The 16,136-nt window shown below is 45.0% G+C and overlaps 1 protein-coding gene across 31 annotated transcripts in view; it reads right to left on the bottom strand.

Annotated features, from left to right (window-relative positions):
* The window catches only part of Mllt10 (MLLT10, histone lysine methyltransferase DOT1L cofactor), a 127,828-nt gene that overhangs the window by 2,067 nt on the left and 109,625 nt on the right, over window positions 1-16,136 (bottom strand). For 29 of the 31 annotated variants that reach the window (XM_039095942.2, XM_063276642.1, XM_063276654.1 and 26 more), the window contains 8 exon segments: window positions 12,886-13,003; window positions 11,604-11,676; window positions 9,141-9,295; window positions 6,801-6,989; window positions 6,351-6,439; window positions 5,848-6,212; window positions 5,110-5,206; window positions 1,478-1,675 (listed from right to left, as the gene is read on the bottom strand). In XM_039095942.2, coding sequence (XP_038951870.2) covers window positions 1,478-1,675; window positions 5,110-5,206; window positions 5,848-6,212; window positions 6,351-6,439; window positions 6,801-6,989; window positions 9,141-9,295; window positions 11,604-11,676; window positions 12,886-13,003 — 1,284 coding nt within the window. 31 annotated transcript variants of the gene reach the window in all.

The raw sequence follows: 16,136 nt of genomic DNA, 5'->3' as shown, positions 1-16,136 counted from the left end.
TCAGATCTTGGTACCCAAGCAGGGATGCCTTAACTTCCCTCTCAACCCAGCTTCCTGCTGGTTTTGTTTGAGACTGGGTCTCAGCAAGGTGTGGTAGCACCTGTCTTTTAATCCAACATGAGGGACCAGAGACAGACCGGTCCTATGAGTTCAAGGCCAGCCTGGTCTACACAGTGAGCTCCCGGACATCCAGGACTGTACAGAGATCCTGTCTTGAGGGAGCAGGGATGGAGGTTGGGGGGTGGGATGGAGGAGAGGGGAAGGGGAGGGAAGACAGAGGGGTATATGGAAAAAGAGGCGGAGGGCTATGGAGCCTCTCTATATGGCTCAAGCCTCCATCGTTAGCCACCCAAGAGCTGAGGCACGTACTGCACCCCATGAGGCTTCACTGTGGTTCCTCCATTAACAATCTAGTTTTAATGTGGAAAATATCCGTGAGCAAAAGCACGATACACTGTATCAAATGTCCACATAAACGCAGACTCACTGACAGGGAAAGGGGCAATGCCCATGGTGATGGCGCTCACACTCAGGAAGCAGGCGCACTCGGCAGTTAGCCCAGACTTTGAGCCAGTGTACATTACTAAGTGAAGGTTAAAGTAAAACGAGAGAAACCAAAGCAAGGGACATGCAACGGCCGTCAGTCCTCGGGTCCTGCCTGTCTCTCCGCTCCTAGCACCAGGTCTCCATGCTCTACTCTGCGGCACCTTCCGAAAACGTGAGCCACGTGCAGGCTGTTCCTGTAGCCACACCTAACTTTACCTTGACCCCCTTAAGGGTGAGATGCTATGACTTACAAATTATCAAGTCAGTAACCTTAAATTTTAAAATTGTAGCTGCAATTAGGTTTTGGGAGCACTTATATTGTGTGTGTGTGTGTGTGTGTGTGTACAGGTGCCTACAGAAAGTGGGAATGGGCTTCCTGGAGCTGGGGGCAGTGGGGTGCTAGACACCGAATTCAGGTGCTTTGGATGCTCTGTTAGCGCTGGGCCTCTCTCCAGCACAGCAATCGACTTTCTCAAGGCAAGTGGTACAACATTAGGAATCCTGCCCTAATTGTGTATTTACCATATCAGAAATATAACTCCATTTTAAAAGTAAGTTGGAACAAGGTAATAAAACATATAGAATTAAATGGAGAAAAATTCTATAACTAGTCAAATTAAAGTCTTTTTAAAGAAAAATGATCTGTTTTGAATTAATAATCTGTCTCATACGTCTTGCTAACAAATCATTTTAGAAAATGCTATATTATAAATGGCCTTAGAACCTTATATGCAAATTCGGATCAATATACTTAAGGGACACTCTCCTTGCAATATATCCAGCTGCTAAAACAACTGATCCTCACGAGGAAAACTCATAGGAACACCCGCCCTGGCTCCCTGGGAACCCTGCCTCCAAGGTCATACATACATACATACATACATACATACATACATACATACATACATACAACATACAACAACATACTTACTGTGACTTTCTGGCTTGTGCTGTCCCCGTGGATGGTGAGGAAGGGGTTGGTGGTCGCCGTGTGGAGTGGGGGCGCCGGAGGGCCTGCCAGGAGGTTGTTGATGGGGATCTGCGTGGGCCCTGGGAGCTGCATCTGCTGAAGCTCGGGGGGATGGTGCTGCTGCTGCATCAGCTGGTACAGGAAGGCCTGGTGCTGCTCCTTCAGCAATGAGACACAAGAGCAGCCTCAGCCAGGGAGTCAGCAAGCCTGCCTCCCCCATCTCTCCTCTACAGTGTTATTTGAACCAGTCGCATTACAACAGGAGCCGAGTGTGGCGGCTCAGGCCTTCAGTGCCAGCATCTGGCAGGCAGAGGCAGGTTTATCTCTCTGAATTCCCAGAACAGCTCGGTCTGCATAGTGTCATGCCGGCCACGACTCTCTGAAGTCTGTTTAAAAGCAAACAAAACAAACACCAGCCTCTCGGGAAAGCAACTGCACTGGGTAATAACCCAGCACCACTTGGGAACTGACCATTTTTTGATTGACCGATGAGTTGATTTTTGTTTTTCAGGACAGGGTTTTCTCTGTGTAGCCCAGGCTGTCCTGGAACTCTGAGACCAGCCTGCCTCTGCCTCTGCCTCTGACTCTGCTGGGATTAAAGGTGTGAGCCACTGCTGCCACCCGGCTGAACTGCCCATTTCCAAGACAAGTGGGCAAACACAGGAGAAGTGCACTCAGATGAGGCTGCCCGTGAGGAACAGAGAACAGGAACAGCAGCAGGTGGGTGCTGTGCTGCTTGGCCCTGTTACCACACAAACAGGCCATCTGAGGGAGGCCTCAGTTGAGAAAACGCCTCAGTCAGACTGGCCTATGGGCGAGCTTGCTGGGCTCTGTCTCAACTCATGAGTGACGCAGGAGAGTGTGGGCCACAGTGGACAGCACCAGCCCTAGGAGCAAGGCAGGTCACCAATGGTTCTGCTTCAGTTCCCGCCAAGGTTCCTGCTGTTCTGTCCCTAGATGGTGGAGTAGCCTAGAAGCCAAAATTAACATTTGCCCAGGTGCTTTGGTCAGTGTTTTGTCACAGCAACAAAGAAACAAACTGAAACAGGGTAAGTCACATTATAAAAAGCTACTCTAGAGGTCCTCACAGGGACCAAGCCCTGGCATAATTCTTTTCCACGGTTTCTTTCTTTCTTTTTTTTTTTTTTTTTCCTTTTTTCCCCCCGGAGCTGGGGTCTGAACCCAGGGCCTTGTGCTTGCTCGGCAAGCGCTCTACCACTGAGCCAAATCCCCAACCCTTTTCCACGGTTTCTAAAGTTGCCAACAACTCCTAACAGAAGGTATTTTCTTCCCACAGTTTAGCTCTTCCTTCCTCAGCATCAATTCCATTCAGGAGTCCCAGGGTGCTGACCACTGCAGTCCATGAGTGTCGTAGTCAGAGCTGCTGTCCCAAATCAGGAGTGAACAAAGCCTGCAGGGGATTAGCATCACCCCGTACACTGAGGAAGCAGGAGGGCAGTTCTTGAGCCTCAGTGAGACATTGTACAGGACACCCTAGACTCCTGAGAGCCCCGCCAGACTGGCAGTCAGAAAGGATGTGAGGTCAGGAATGCTTTTGAGAGGGGGGGGGGGGGGGGATTTAAGAGTTGGCTGGGGAAAGGGACAGATTATCATCTCAGTATTATATCCTTGTATGACCTGACACTCAGGTATAGAGGGCCTGCCTCGGTCTCCTGAACCAGCATTCAGGGATTAAAGGTGTGTGCCACCAGTTAAATGAGGTTTCTTCATGAAGTCACAGTAGTATTTCCAAAAAAGAAAAGAAAGAAAAACAAAAAGGACTGTACAGGTCTGACTTAGGTTGGAGCTGGGAAAGGCTGGCTGGGGTAAGGAAGAAGCGTGGTAGCCCAGTCTAGGCTGAGTTTACAATGCCCAATGCCCTCAGGGTGTGCCGTGGGGCTACACAATAAGCAGGTGGGCCCATGGCATGCAGCTCTGAAGACAGCTTACGGAGATCAAGCACAGCTGTAGGGGCTGTGACATCATCAAAGTTGAGTGAAGAAAGATCAGCTGTCAGATGTGACTGCTGGGTCAGGAAGGTGTAGCCCACGAACTCAGAAGTCTATATTGCCTTCAGCGGTGGGCAAGTAAGAGCTGAGTGTCTGGCTTTGGAGACGTCTATACAATCAGTCCGGCCTGCACCTCCTGATCTCTGGCCTTTACTTCCCACATGTGAGGACTGCTTGGGGGGTGGGGGGGTTTGCTACTGTAGCAGGACTTTTGCTACTTTGTGGGTTATTTCTTCCACTCTTCTCCACCCCTCTAACCAGGAGAGAAAAAGGATAGAGGGAAATGGGTGGCGTGACCCTTGGACTACTTCCTGCTGACTGGGGGCGCCAGCCGGGTTCCTTATGGCAAGTTGGAGCCTCACCACCAACTTAACAGTGACCAATAGCAACCAACCAATGACCTGCCCCATGTATGTACCCTCCGAGGAGTTCCCAGAACTCCGAATGTCACAGCACTACACAAACTATCTGCACCTCACGAAATCATGCCCCTGATCAAGCACGGAGCAAATCACAGTCAGCTGCTGTGGGCAAACTGAAGCAGCCCATAACCTACCCGTGATTAAGATCAAACTGTACTGTCAGACTCTGTCATTTGTCAAACTGTACTGTCGGACTATCTGTCATTTGTTAGAGACCAGAGCTACAGCTGTTTTTGCTGACACATGTCTGAAATGCACTGTGAGGAGGCGGAGGTTGGAGGGCGGTGAGCTCAAGCAGCCGAAGCCACACCAATGCCACATCATCTCCAAAACAGGCAGCGTCTGTCCGTCTTTCACCTGGGTATCCTCCCACAGTCGAAAATTATTGTTAGAATACAAAGGATAGAATATACATTACACAGTGTAGTTTAGGAAACTGTAGCAAATAGAATATACAAGATCCGTGCAGATGACGTGTTTAATCGTTCTGATTTACAGTAAAGAGTTGGCAGGTGGGCTCACTGTATGTGATAATGGGTTACTACTTCTCAGGAAACTCTGCCGTCTATTCCTCCGTATCTCCGTAAAGTCAGTAGCCAACTGTTTAGGGTTCCTTTTCTTGCTTTGATCAAAATGCACTACAGCTGTACAGTATCGTACCAGGGCCGGCTCTGCATTAGTGACTCCCGTGTCCATCGCTGAACCCACCTTCTCCCTCCTGACACAAAATGATTCCACACAGGAACCAATGTCTCTACGCCTCAGGCATTTTCATGTCACGTCTGTGCAACATTCTTCAATGGGTTCTTTAAGAAAGTCACATGTGAGGTCCTGGTTCTACTCCCAATACCACCAAAGAAAGAAGTGAAATGGCCCTCACCCTCACCTAACATCTGTCGTCCCTTAGACCATATAATGCCTGCCCCCATCCTTGGAAGGTACCATGATGCAAGTGTGTGCGCTCTCTACCTCTCCTCTCAGAATGAACGGCTCGCACTCCAATCCCCAGAGCCTAGTTAACATTTGTAAAACAATCAACCCGCAAACAGGAGGGCACAGGTAGGCCAAAGGGCTCGACAACTTCTAAGATCCACATCCACAGAGGAGGAGCCCATTCCAGTCACAACAGCAGACACTGACAAAAAGAACACAGTCCACTTACCGGCGTGAGCTGCTGGGAGTTCAAGAGCTGCTGGAACTGCTGCTGCTGGAGGAACATCTGTCGCTGCTGGTCCGACAGCAGCCCCAGGCCCGAGGCACTGAAAAACCAGCACAGCCGTGATGTCTCCTGTGCCCCCTCAGGGAGGGCAGCACGACGGCAGCCTCCTCACCAGGAACTAGCAAACTGCCTGAACTACAGTACTTCATTATGTTCAAATCATTCCCTCTCCTTATATACGCAGACTTGACTGTCAGCGACAGAAACTCAGTCAACAAGTTAGGTTAAACAAACATAAGAATTCATCAGTCCATCATGTCATCGAAATCTATGTTAGAGAAGTATCAAAACTGCTGTTAAAATGTACATGTGACTGCCACAAAAAAAAAAAAAAAAAAAACCAACTTTTTAAAATTTAGTATAATTTTATGTAATAAGGAGAAGCAACATTTTAAGATATATATTCCAGATCAGGACAATATATTCAATTCAACACAATATATTTAATATGATACTGAAATTAATCTTTAATTGAATTACATCATTTTAAAAAACAAGCCTAACATTCATTAAGTAGCTAGCACTTAATTTTTCCTAGAGAACATCTGCAAAATACATTTAAGAAGCCTAACCCAAAATAAGGACAACACTGATAACATGTTGCATGAAAAACAAAAACAAGAAGGAGGAGGAGGAGGAGGAGGCGGCAATGACAACAGCATACCGAGCTCAGTGTCTTACCTGTTAGTCAGGGCGGCGGCTGGCATGGGATGTGCTGCATTAGGTGGCACACTGGTGTGGGTGAGCGGGGCAGGGTTCTGGGATATTGTGACCGGCGTCTGAATAACACCATTTAACGCTCCTACAATGCCATTGATTGCCAGCTGGTTACCTGGCAAAGCTCCAATTATTCCACCCACTGCAGACACAGCAGGAATGGTGGATGTGACAGTCTGCATTCCACTAGCTAGTGGCCCCACTGTCACGCCGTTCACCTGCTGAACCCCACTAACTCCAGAGCCCTGCTGGGCTGGACTCTGCCCAGCAGGCGGGGGAGTGGAAAGAGCAGAAGAGCTGCTGGTGCTTTGCCCACTGGAAGTCAGGTCCTACGGGAAAGAGAATAAAACCCAAGTTGAAAAGAACACAGCAAGAGTGTTTAAACATAATTTTAAATCACTAGATGTAATGTGCAATGTTCCCAAGTACAACACACAAATGAACATAACCACACGCAAAAAATTCACCTGATTTAATACAGGAAGAGAATTGTCGGGTACAAAGCTGTTTCCTATATGCGGGCTCTTACTGCTGTTCAGAGAGTCAGTAGTAGGAGCTAGAAACAGGAAAAGATAGAAACAGGGACCCTGTTAGTTGCATCATGTGTGGGATTAAGAGGATGCTGAAGCCCACAGCTCTGTTACTCCTAACACTTACTTAAATGGGGGTGGGGGAGAAGGTGGTGTCTTTGTACTGAATGTTGTAGCTTTATTTCAGTAATGAAATCTTGCATCTAAAGGATTTTATCATTAAACTATCCATTGAAGTAAAAGAAAACTCAAGGGACTTGTTAGGCTGTCTCTGCCCCTTAGAAGTAGCTGCTTCTTCACGGAAATGGTGGCCAGGTACTGTTCTCTGTGTACATGACAGTAAGAGTCCATCCATGGTCCTTAGAAACAAAGTATTCTTGTACTCACCAGTCTGTGCTGTGTATGTGTGTATCTGATGAGATGGACTAGGGTTTGTCGTTATTGCTGGGAAAGGCACTGAAAGCTGTGCGTTCAACAACTGAAGACGTTCTTTTTTGGCAGTCAAGTTTTTAATCTGTTCTTCTAATCTTCGATTTTCAACTTGAAGTTGATGTAATGACTTTAACATTCCTAAAACTGGCAAATATTTGTGTGATTTTAAAGTAAAGACAACTCCACTCCCACGACTAAGTACTTTATGGTCATAGTGTGAACTGCTTCAGACCTAAACATGTGGAAATCGTGTGGGCTAATCCTGGCATGACTGAGCCTTGTTCCAAGGTCTGACTGTAGCTACAAACATCATGTTCTATTGAGTGTGTACACAAGGAAGACTGTACACAGATCCACCACACGGAAGCTTTGCTGCATATACCTGTGTAAGCATGTGTGTCTGACAAACAGCAACCCACCCCCATCACGTAGTTTCTATCCTCAAAAAAGAGGTTTCCTCAAAATAAAAATTAAAATTTCAAGGTACTTTTCATAATTTTTATTAAAAAAATAATGATGACAATAGCTGAGACTTACAATAGGAAAATTACCACCAATATGCTTTACTCAAATAAGGACGTGCTTTCTTAGGTGTTTAAACATGCAGGCGCTGGGAGAGGCAGTCTGTGGGGAGCGAGCATGCAGCTGGCATGCACAGGGCCTGGGCAGACTCCTCAGGAGCCCAAGCAGTCGCAGCCACAGCCGCCAATGCTGCCACACACCTGGCAGAAAGCCGGCCAGTGCCAGCTGCTCACCATGTCTCTCTGCAGGCTCCCAGCAGGGAGCGCTGTCTCTGCAGCCCTTAACTTCTCTCTGGAGGACGAGGCCTCCTCATCTGTTAACAAGCTTTGGGCCCTGCCTGACCATTTAGATACTGTGTTAATTCTTCCAAGGCTTGGACTTTAACTGCCAATCAAGAGCACTGTTGTAATGGTGATGGACATCTGAAAAACTCCAGGTATGAAAAAGTCGTATTTGCTTAACATGAGCTCAGGGCCTTTCAAGGACCCTCTAGCATTACAAGATTTAAGTTTTATCCCCTTAAGGTGCCCAGATGAGAAACGATAATACAGCTAGCCTGCCCTCTGCCCACATCTTTGCTCTGTTTAAAAGGTTCTGCCCACATCAGTTTCCTTACAGTCAACAGTTTTGGGGCACCATACATAAAGGATCAATTCAAGGCACTTATTAGCTCACTAGCATATTTTTTAAAGCCTAGTTTTTAAAAAACAAAAACAAAAAAACAACAACAACAAAAAAAATAAAGCACTGAAATTTTCCATACCAAAATGATAAAAGCCACCTAACTCTTCTCCCTAAGCTGCTCCAACTGTGTTTTTATGGCATCATGTTACCACACCCCACCCCACCCCGTTGGTAGTAATACTATGTATATATACAAAACATACCATATAATCTCATAAGTATGATTAACATTCTAATTAAATAAAAATTTACTAATTACTATTCCTTTTGCAAGAACAGGGTCTAAAAAGTAGCCCTGGCTCTTCTGGAATTCATTACGTAGACCCAGGCTAGCCTCAAACTCACAAGAGATCAGTCTGCCTCTGCCTTCCAAGCGCTGGGATTAAAGATGTGTGCCACCTGCTTTCTACCTGGTAAGTGGCATTATTAATCAAAAATGGGTGTCACTATGTCTGCCTAGTTATTATTCCTTCAAATTCTAAAACCTGATACCTAGCTACAGCTGACTAGAGACATTTTCTTTTTAAAAGAAGATATCTGTGCATAGGAATCTTTGTTTAAATCCAGAGCTGAGGGGAGAGACCAAGTGTTCTCACAAGTGGTCAAGAACAAAGTCTAGTGGGCAGAGGGACAGCCGCAGCCATTTATTTCAACCAGCAACCAAATAACACAGCAAGTTTTGTCAGTGTTCATGTCATTTATCTTCATACCAACCCTAGGAAAAAGGTACAGTTTCACTCTTCTTGAGTTCACAAGACACTGCACACTACACACACACACACACACACACACACACACACACACCCTGCAGCGATAGCTTTGACCAAGCGTGACACACACCTTCTCTAACTACATATAATACGTAACACAGTGTCATTATTCTGGGCAAACACTTTCTGCTGCTGTGTTTCATTTATTGGTTTGTATTTTTCGGGGAAGTTTCTCTGTGCAGATCCAGCTACCCTGGAACGTGATTTGTAGATCAGCCCGACCGAGACCCCAGAGACCCGCCTCCCTCTGCCTCCCGAGCGTGCGCCACCACCGCCCGCTTCCAAGTGCCCGTCTTAGACGCAAGCAGTGGCTACTTACTGTCACTCGGAGTGCCCTGCTCTAATAAAAACTGCTGCCCTTCGCTCCATTGCCTCTCCAAGAGCTGCTCAATACTCACTGCCACTGGAGGCAGGCTTTCCAAACCACTGCTGCTTGGCTGATCATATCGAATCTGCAAGTTGCTCACAGGGGATCTGTCAAAAACATTCATTCTCAAGTTAAAAAGAAGGGAGTGGTCTAAGTGGCTGCACACCCAGCCCCTACGTCCTTCTAAGAGCCATTGCCTGTACACGTTTCCTAGCACCAAGTGGCCTATGGCAGAGGTATCAATAAGATTGCTAGAGTCACTATCATTCTTCCTCACTAAATTATAAAATAGCTGAACACAGTAAATAATTAAAACCACTAGAGAACAATCGACCACTGTGCGCTGTCTTTATAGAGCACAGGGAACCCGACATCAGGAGAGCTTTAAAGCAGACAGCAGACAGGAGAAAGGGCCAAGAGTGGACTACGGGGCTCAGCCTCACTGCTCCTGCAGAGGGCCCTGCTGTAGACCCAGAACCCACATGATGGCTCACAACTGTCTGTAGCTCAAAGTCCTGGGGATCTGATGCCCTCCTTCTGGCTTCCTACGGTGCACATACATGACGCACATGTAGGCAAAGTGCGTTAATAAAATTAAATAAAACTCTACTGCTAGGTCTCAATGTGCAGGCTATCAGTACAATACTACAAGTAACACTATCGAGGGCATCTGAATCTTAAGGTCCAATAAAAAGAAAAATTTAATGATTTTCAATTAAAAATAAAAATCCGTTTCAGTTCTATCAATCCAAAGCAACTTATCTGTGTAGAATGTAGATTATACAAGCATTTTTTAATGTCATAACTTAGTTCTTCACACAGTTTTTAACCCTTGTAAAAGAGATGAAAATGAACGGGCTCATTCTTAGGCCCGGTCTTCCTTTCCCATCACTAAACGGGCCATCCTGGTCTCTGGTCTCCATTCTAACTGAGTGCATGCATCGAGAGCTGTTACCATTTTCCAAACACACTAAGACAGGTAGGCTGGGCCATTCCACTCCGGGCTGACTTTTAGAGAGTAATGTGACCCTTAAATGGCGCTTAAAGTAATCTAGTGCCACTCACTGCATTATGTTCTGTTTAGCATAAAAACATTTTTACTAAGCAAAATCACACTAAGGATTCTGAACCCACTCACATAACGTGTGTGTGATGATGTAACTTTAGAAAGGGACAAGGAAACGCTTTCTCTACTAAACATGAGCAAGATTCCCTTAACTTTCTCGTTTGAAAAGAAAACCATAAACTGTATAGAAATACAATATAAAAATCACAGGGCAGTGGTATAATTTTTTCATTCTGTAGCTCAGATTCCTCATTTCCAAATGAGGAATATTTTAATATTTTCTCCAGAATTTAATAAGAAAAAAACCACATTACTTTTACATAATTATATTTAGGAATGATATGGGGAAAGGCACACATCTACCCACACTTGGGAAATGGCTGAGGTTACTGGACAGGCTCTACAACAGTAAAGAATGTGGAACTGGGTAGCAGTAGTTCACACTTTTAATCCCAGCACTGGGGAGGGGGAAATCTCTTCAGTTTGAGACCAGCCTAGACTTCAGAGCAAATTGCAGGACACCCAGTGCTACATAGAGAAACGTAGCCTTTATAAAAATAAAATAAAAGGTGCTCCTTAGTGAATATTCCCCAGCTGAGTCAGCAACACAAATGTTCCTTTTGTCAGAATAGGAAAAGCTCTCCTTTTCAGAGGAACCTCTTCCCTGACATGAAGACCCGAGGACCAAGCCAGACCTTCTGTCCTCAACCACCCAACTAAATGTGAGGCACAGTTTATAAAACTGGAGAAAACAAACCAGAGAAGGACGGCACAGTTGAAAATGAAATAAAAAGGCAGACATCACTAATTCCCAAGCCCTATTATAAACTGGCATCTATTCCACAGCACTGGTCCCCCTCAACAACAAATCCACAACCCACTGATAAATTACGCAGTGGTGATGGCCCTGGCTTATCATGGAAGACCTAAAACACGCGTAGCACACACAGAACTGGATATACTCTGCTTCCAGCAGCCTAGAAGGAACGAGGGGACTTTAGGACGCCTCACACAGTCTTGGCTTACATCTTAGGACATCGCATTTTATAAGCAAAAATAATCAAGTCAGTGCATTCATCATCCCACAAGCTAAACACACAACTGATAAAGAGTTCAAACTGATTAGAAACATGAAAATGTATTCCTTTTAGCTAAGAAATCTAAGAATGTGTTTAAAATTAACATTTCAATTAATTTAGAATCAATTTTCTTGTCTAGACAGGCTTCTTACTCTTATCTACAGAATGCTTTTATAGCTTCAACAGATATACACTTTCCTACTCAAGATAACAAATTTCCCAATCTCAAGGTGTTTCTTGCCTAGGCTTCCCAGTAATAACAATGCTTACCTTGGAGAGAGGCTTCCTCGGGGGGAGCTGCCCCGACCAACCAGGCTGCGGGTATTGTCTCCGAGATCTTGATCTGCAGTTGAAATAGTCCACAATTGGTAACAGGACTCGCTTACTAGAGACACCAAGACTTACACTCCTGCTCTGAGTTTTCCTAAAACACCTATCAAGCCTGCACCAGGAGCTTTCCGGATGGGAGCTGATGACCGGTGGCCTGGAAAACACTGTCCATACGCGTCTTCTGCAGGTGCAGAAGTCCACAGACTATGCTCTGCTCTTTTACTCCTTCCAATTTTACAGCACGGAAGCATGGTTTGGGTTTGCAGTGCTCTTCCCTCGGCCACTTCTACTTTCTATGGTTAAAGTAATGAGTCGCAGCTGGCGACAACTCTTCTGCGTGCTGAGAACAGCGAGGCCTGATGCTCTTAATCCTAACACTTTGTATCCAAATACAAGTCACAAGGCACAGAGAGGCCAAGACTAAAATTAAAATTGCTAAGTAGCTCGTCACACCAATACATAGTAACATATTTCCAAACAGGCAAAAAAATTAAAAATCTAGATGTGTCAATAAACGAAAACTGTTCACCCTGATAAATATGCAGCTGGTACAGTAAGAGATCTTCACGTTGTAAGCACCTTGCATCTACCCGCACAGCCCTTTACAGTCTATCTGCCTCCCCTTACTCTACGACAGGTAGCCACTGACCCTTCAGTGAACTGCTAAAGCCATTCCCTCCCTGCGGCCAGTCAGACCGCGAGGAATTGTCAGGATGGGATGAGACGCACAAATGCGCGAGTAATTGAAAAGTGCAGGAGGAACATGCACTAAATGTTAACTGGTTAAAAAACCCGGGGTTACTAAAAACTGCAGAAATTCTCTAACAAGAATATTTTTAAACCAAGTTTGGGTAATTCAATTTCAAGAATTATGCAAATAAAGGTTTGGGCTATTCACGGTAATGTTACTTTCATTGCAGAGAATTGAGGGCTGAACAAATCCGTCAGAAAAGACATTGTGGCACTCCTGCCTGCTGATGGCTCAGCCTAAGTCTTTTCATTTTAGAGAGTAAAAAAGCACAGCACTGTTTTACAGGGTAACATTTACATCCAAATGTAATTCTTTTCGTTTTCAAAGAAAGAAAAACAAAAATAAAACCAAAATCATCTACTAATTACATCCTTAAATGGCTGCCTGTCCGTCCTTCCATCCTTCCTTCCTTTCATTTTAAGAAAATGACCTAAGACGGCGAGAGTCCTCACCAGGCGTGGGGGGCTTTACCTGTTTGGCTGCTCTCAGACTGAGCTATAAGAACGGCCATGGATGGATTCTGATTTAATCTACTGCCATACACATGGGCCGGTGCCTGACTCAGAGAAGATCCAGGAGCGGTGTTTGCCTAAACAAAAAGAAAGAAGCACAAAGTTGGTGATCAGACGGGTCTTCCTCCTGCGGGCAGTCTCGGCAGTGCTCTCACTCCTCTCAGAAGGCCAGCCCAGATGCTGACCTGCAAAGCAAATGCTTTATTTAAACATCTAATGCCATCTAATGCCAAATTTTGAAAACAACAGTATTGTTAAGGAGTAGCTCAATCTGTGAACCTACTACACTACAGCTCGTGTGGTAACCGTGTGAACTCTCTTCCCATCACAGGCTGGCAGGGATGTCAGTGTGTACCTGAGCACGCATCGACCACGCAAAGCCATGCTTGCCATTGCTTACCACTGTCTTCAGACAGACCAGCACACGGCTGCTTCCTACTCTGAGAGACTCAGAAGCCTGCTGCGTGTGCTGTTCTGTTTTCATCTTAAAAGAAAGCAAACAGGCATCACAAGTATATTTTCTATACAATGCAAAGCCCAACCAATCCCGGCTTTGTCCTGACCCCATAAAAGGTACTGTCTTCGTGGCAGGAAGCCAGTTCTGCTAGCTGACGAGCTCCTCCACAGATAGCGATTCATTCATGTTGCTAACCACAAGTCTGAGGGCCTCTTACTGGGACCTGTGCCAAACAAGCCAAACTGAACCCTTAAACAGATGAAGTCAAGAAGGCTGGCCAAGGGGTTACATAATCCAATGTAATAAAAATGTCTTCTTTGATATGTATACATTTCTACTTTCCAAGAATATCATAGCCTTAAGATGTGCCATTTTGGAAATATGTCTCTTATACACAAAATACTGTAACTAACAGAAACATTTTACTGCCCTAAAATTATTGTCAGAATAAACAGAATCATTAACTTACCCTTTTTCATATAACTAAAATCAAAGCATAATTATCTTAGAATAAACCTCTTGAAAACAACTTCCAAGGACAGCAGTATTTCTCATGTAAAGAAGCAAGATGACAGCAGAAGAAACACGGGGCCTCGTGACACGGTTACAGCTCAGAGGAGATTGATGATGTCACTTATGACAAAGCAAAAGTCTAGACAATAAATTATTGCTGGCCAACTGCTATCTCGAGCAACAGTCTACGGTGGCAGTTAGGTAATTATTCAGGAAGCACTAAGACTGTACTTTCATAATCCACAGCTGTGGCTCTCGAGACCCAAAACCCTGACTTTCCATTATTCCAAAGTACTTTTTAGTTCTTAAGTAATATGAAAATTCAACTTAGCAACTTCTCTATTTTCTCTCTTCCTAAGGATATACACAGAGTCAGTACATTTATATTGTCAAGTCATGTTTAATAACTGAGCTATCTCGGTGGATAACAGCCCTTGCAACCAAACTTCATGACTTGAATTCTAATCCTGAGATCCACTCAGTGGAGAAAACTGACTCCTACAGGTGATCCTCTTGACACCCACATGTGCAACACACACACACACACCCTACAGTGTATAATTTACATAAACAACTTAGTCTTCAGTGATAGGGACGTGAACCTAAAGATCAGCACTGGATACTTACTGTGTGTTTAATAGCATGGACATTGAAATCACAATGAACTAAAATGTACAACTCTCTCGGGCTGTGAGATAGGCTCCATCAGTAAGGTTAAGGGCCCAAGCCCGATGACCCGAGTTCCGCCCGTCATTCACACAGTACAAGGAGAATGGACTTTTCTGAGTCACCCGGACTCTCACATGTGTGCAGAACTGTCTATGGAAACATTTTCAACAGTGATTTTGCCCCTCCCAAAGCAACCAACCTTTTAGGAATATTAGCTACTCATAAAATAAGCAAGAGCAAGAAAACTGGAGACACCAGCCTTACAGGGACCACCGAGACGCCTCAGACATGAAAACTCAGGCTTAGAACGAAGGTTCTTTCCATGGAAGCGTTCCACTTGTGAGACAGTTTTTACACGGTCAACTAAGCATACAGAAAATTACAAGGAGAAAGAAAGTTTATTTTGAAGAGGTTTCTTGATAGCAGGAGAGAGACCTGCATATAGCAGGGGACAGGTGAGTGGGGAGAGCGGGGTGGGACCTTAGCCCCCACACAGCAGGGCACACTGAGCCTGTGGGCCCTTTCTTTCCCTCTGCCGCCACCTCTGTTCTACCGCAGACCAGCAGGAATACCTTTCTAGTTCTGAGCAGTTTCTTAAGAGATCCACCTCTTTGTTGTTTTCCTTATTCAAGACAGGGTTTCTCCTGGAACTCACTCTGTGGCCAGTGAGGCTGGCTCTGCCTCTGAGTGCACAGCCACTACACAGGCAGGTCCAACTCTTACTAGAAATAATTTTTGAAGGGAGGGGCCCTGCTGCTGCCAAGGGTTTCATGTCTCTTCGTGGCAGCTTCAAATGCAGAGGGCGCTGTTTTCCTGTCGCCTTCGGCCAGGAAGCCGACTATAAATATCAGACAAAAGGCAGTACGTGCAGTGCAGTGACAGACCTGCTTGATGACCATGATCAGAACTATTAAATAAAACCACCATTAGCCTATTCTAAACTAGGAAAGTCTATTTTTTTATTTATTTACAAAACTGAGGTAGGAGGATTACAAGTTTGAGGCTACATAAGAAGATTGTGCTTCAAAAAGGAAAATAAATTTTCAAAAGAGAACGTATGATTATTGATTTTACTGGCTAGGAAGGTACTCTTGTGTTGTTCTGATGATCTCTCCTAAGACACACACCACTGTAAGTACACAACACCAGTCAGGAGCACCAGAGAGTCCACGGCCAGCCTGGTGACAAGTCAGACTCTGCTTGATATCCCTCCAAAATTATTTTTACTGTAAACAGTGTCATGGTTCCTGGGGACTGCTCCTTCGGCTGTCTACCAATCCAAATCTAAGCACTCCTAACACTGGGGAGAGCTCAGTGTGATGACAGTTGCTTTATCATAGGACCCAAAGACCAACAAACTAAAAATAAACTCAACAATTACTGAAGTAAACCTAAATTACTTTTAAACAACTGCCTAAGATTTAAAAAAAAAAATATGCCTCATGATTTTAATTATCAAGCAGTCATAAGAAACAGAAGCAACTACGTCAGGCAGTGTTCAAACTCAAGACACATAAAATAAACTCAGTAGTTCCGAAACAGACTAGGCTATCATTAAAAAAAAATACCCT

This window comes from Rattus norvegicus, chromosome 17 (genome assembly GCF_036323735.1).
Source record: "Rattus norvegicus strain BN/NHsdMcwi chromosome 17, GRCr8, whole genome shotgun sequence".
NCBI classification, from domain to species: domain Eukaryota; kingdom Metazoa; phylum Chordata; class Mammalia; order Rodentia; family Muridae; genus Rattus; species Rattus norvegicus.
Note: the sequence above shows the minus strand (reverse complement) of the source record. Positions and strands in the feature narration are given on the sequence as shown.